The sequence below is a fragment of the Caenorhabditis briggsae genome (assembly GCF_000004555.2).
Source record: "Caenorhabditis briggsae complete genome, chrIV, whole genome shotgun sequence".
Classification (NCBI taxonomy): domain Eukaryota; kingdom Metazoa; phylum Nematoda; class Chromadorea; order Rhabditida; family Rhabditidae; genus Caenorhabditis; species Caenorhabditis briggsae.
Window position 1 is genome coordinate 14551785 of NC_013487.2, and position 3942 is coordinate 14555726.

Below are 3942 nucleotides of genomic sequence, written 5' to 3' on the forward strand. Positions count from 1 at the left end.
AAAATCTGAGAAAACCCTGAAAATCAATAAAAATTTGAATTTCGCGCGCTTTTACCGGCAGTTGGCCTAGAAAACTCACACATGGCCGCTAGGCCACCGGTTCCCACGTTGACTTTTCGATGCCGTTTTTCTCAATGAAGGAATTTTTTTTTGAATTTTTTCTTTATTTTTATGGGGATTTACATGGATTTCTGCACAAAATAAAGCAATAAAATTTTTCACCGCACACCACCTTTAAAATTGCACCTTTAAAATTGAAATCTTGAGCTTTTTAGCTTCAAAATGAGCCCAAAAAACGACTAGAATTGGATTTCCTTCTAACCGCGCGACATTTCAGAACTCTAAGTTTCAAAAATCTCCGAACTTTTTGAGTTTTTAGATTTTCGAATTCGAGAATTTTCGGAATTTTCAAAATGAGCCCAAATAGCTCATTGCTCAGCCTTAACTTATCTAGCTAAATTTTCCGATTTTAGCTGGAAAATAGGTTGAAAAATCGTTGAAAATGATTTGAACTCAAAATTGGTGCAAAATTTGGGACCCCGGAAACTGAAAACAAGACGTTTCTTGCTCAATTTTGGCATTTTCGGGATTACTGTAGCTTGGAAAGTACGCAAACATCGAATTTTTCGAAAATTGAGATTTCGAGCTGCTTTATCGAATTTAGACTAATTTGACTATGGAGAAAACGAATTTGGCGTTGAAAACTGCCCAAAATGGCATATTCCCGTGTTTGCGGACTTTCGAAACTACAGTAATCCTTTTTAAAAAATCAAAATTGAGCTAGAAACCCCTTCAAAACGTCCCAATCAACTCAAAACATAAATTTTCCGATTTGTGAGATTATGAGCGTTCTGAAATGAGTCCAAACACGACTAGGCTCCGCCCACTTCGACATTTCAGCCAGACACGCGACGCACGACCGCGACGCGCCTGAAAAATCAAAGTGGGCGGAACCTAGTCGCGTTTGGGCTCATTTTAAAGCTTTCAGCGTGCTGGATTCAAATGTAGACATTGAAAATCAAAAATCTCAAATTCTGAGCATCAAAATGAGCTGCAACATGGGAATAATTTTTGCTCAATTTCTGAAGCAAAAAAGAATTTCTTTTTTTCGAAACATCGCAATTTTTGAGTAAAGTTCAAGGCCGGCCAGCCGCGGCTTCAGAAAAAATATTCGAAGAAGCCGCGGCCGGCCCAGGCTAGCCGTGCGGCTTTTCACGGCCTTTTGAAATAATTGTTTCATGAGAAACGTAGATTTTTTTTTTTTTGAAAAATAGAACAAAAAACGAAATTATTCAAAAACTAATTGATTTTCACTTCACGCGTTTTCATGAGGCTATTCGCGGCCGGCCTCGGCTAGCCGCGGCTTTTCACGGCTTTCACAAAAAAAGCCGCGACCAGCCGCCTTTTTGCACAGCCTTGGTAAAATTCGTCTGTTTTGCAGTCCTCCAACAAGTGATCATAGCCGGAATGGTGAAGCGGCCACTAGTGTTTTGTACATTTCAAGAAGGCCAGACGATGAAACATTTTAAGGGAGTCATGGCGAGACTACGGTCAGAAAATGTGTCAATTGGTAAGGGATTTTCGACCATTTTCAGCCAAAATCCCAAATTTCCAAATTTCAGGTCAACTGAACTCGGTTCTCCGCAAAATCGCCACTTCTCAAATCAGATTACCGTATATTCCAACGGAAACCTTCGTATTCGATTTCGTATTTCAGTATCTTGCAGGCCCACAGAATAGGGCATTGCTGGACAACTTGAAACCTCTGAAATCTACGTCTTAAGCTCCGCCCCTTTTCCCAGTATTTTTAGCATTTTTTCCAAATTTGATTGGGCCATAAATCGCTTCAAAATGTCCCAATTGACATGAAACTCAATTTTTGGGATTTGTGAGGTTGTGAGCTTCAAAATGAGCCCAAACACGCCGCAAATCGGTTCACTTTGATTTTCACCCAAACACGCGACGCACGACCGCGACGCACTCGAAATTTCGAATCTCACCGAATCGTGGCGTGTTGGGGCTCATTTTGAAGATCTCAGCGTGCTGAATTCAAATTTTTATGTCAAAAATCAAAATTCCCAAGTTTCGAGTTACAAAATGAGCTTATTTCCTTAAGCTCCGCCCCCCGTTTCCTTGGACTCCGCCCCTTCTTTTTTTTTGGTTATTTGTCCCATATAAAAAAATTGAATATAATCATTGGTTTGTTGTTTTGCGTGTATTTCTCTCATGTGTATGTGTGAAAATTTCAAAGATCTCGTTTCTTTTTGGCTCCGCCCCTTTTTTAAGCCACGCCCTCTTTTTTTAAAATTCATTTTCCCCGATGATTTTGATTCTTTTTTTTTGGATCATTTGCTTTATGATTATTTGTATCTGAAATAAAATTCATGGCTTGTCTGAAATTGGCTGAAAAATTTGAGACAAAAGATTTTGAAAATTTTCGATTTTTCTGAAAAAAAATTCAACTAGAAACTTGAAAGTAACACTGAAAAATGTAGAAAATTGAAGGAAAATTTTTCTAGAAAATTCTCTAAAATCGATCAATGGAACGAAAAATTGAGAAATCTGAACATTTGAAAAAAAAACACAAATAATAAAAATCCAAATTGAACATTTTCATACAAAAAAGCCAATTTCTGACCTAAAATGCTTTAAAATGAGCCTAAACACGACTAGAATTGGATTTCAAAAGTTTCCGAGTTTGGACCATAAAACTTTTCAAAATGCCCTAATTTTAACAAATACCACATTTTCAGATGTTTGGGCTTTTTAGCTTCAAAATGAGCCCAAACACGGTGCAAATTGGTTAATTTTGATTTTTTGCACAAAACACGCGACGCACGACCGCGACGCACTCGAAATTTTGAATCTCACTGAATCATGGCGTGTTTGGACTCATTTTGAAGCTCTCAGTGTGCTGAATTCAATTTTTAACAGCAAAAACCGAAATTCGCAAGTTCTGAGCTTCAAAATGAGCTAAAACATGACTTTAATTTCGAAATTACCTGTGTTTAGACTTATTTTGAAGCGCAGATTTTCCGAATTATGATATTCAATGTCCCAATTTGAATTCAGTACAGTACACTGAGAGCTTTAAAATAAGCCCAAACACGCCATGGTTCGGTGAGATTCAAAATTTCGGGTGCGTCGCGGTCGTGCGTCGCGTGTTTTGGGCGAAAAATCAAAATTATCCGATTTGCATCGTATTTGGGTTCATTTTGAAGCTCACAATCTCATAAGTCTGAAAATCTCGTTTTTGTGTTAATTGGTACATTTTAGAGGGTGTTATGGTCCAAGAAAATACGACTCTGGAAATTTGAAAATTCGTTTGGCCTCTAGAAAATCAGAATAATTAAAATAAAAAGAAAAAAGAAAGAAAAATCGATATTTCTCAATTTTTTCACAGTTTCAAAAACAAATAAAATACGGATATAAAAAACTTTATTAATATTTTCTTCACAAACTTTCAACAACATTTTAATTAAAATTTCTCAAAAAAAAGAAGTTTAAAAAACTCAAAAAATGTTTTCAAATTCCCCGATTTTTACAATTTTTGCACAAATCTCTTCCAACGAATCGAATACATGCATCTCGTCGTAAATTTCAATTTTTGGAATTTCCAGAAGCAATTTGTAGAGTTGGCCTGAAAATTTTAAATTTCAAAATTTTTCAAAACTTAAAAAAAAACCAACCAACAGTAACATTGTCCATTTCAAGTCTGCGTTTCATTTGTCTACATTTATTTCCCATTACCGTATCCCCAAAAATACAGAACTGTAGAGGACGTCCGGCGATTGAAGCAGCCATTAGTTGGATGAGGACTGAAAATTATGGTTTAGTTTTTTGAGATCACTTATCTCGGTTACTGTAAGAGGTTTTGAAAAAGTGTCAATTAATAAAATGTTGGTGATATTATGATAAACATTTTATCAGTTGATTACTTTT

The 3942-nt window shown here is 36.4% G+C and overlaps 2 protein-coding genes across 2 annotated transcripts in view; one reads left to right on the forward strand and one right to left on the reverse strand.

Moving 5' to 3' along the window:
* Cbr-pme-3 overlaps positions 1-3942 on the forward strand; it is a gene marked incomplete at both ends in the record, with an annotated part of 17938 nt that overhangs the window by 5802 nt on the left and 8194 nt on the right.
* On the reverse strand, positions 3513-3804 carry CBG16442 (the record flags this gene model as incomplete). Its single annotated transcript, XM_002647096.1, has 2 exons — positions 3513-3640; positions 3690-3804. 2 exons carry the CDS (start codon positions 3802-3804, stop codon positions 3513-3515), a joined length of 243 nt encoding a protein of 80 aa, XP_002647142.1.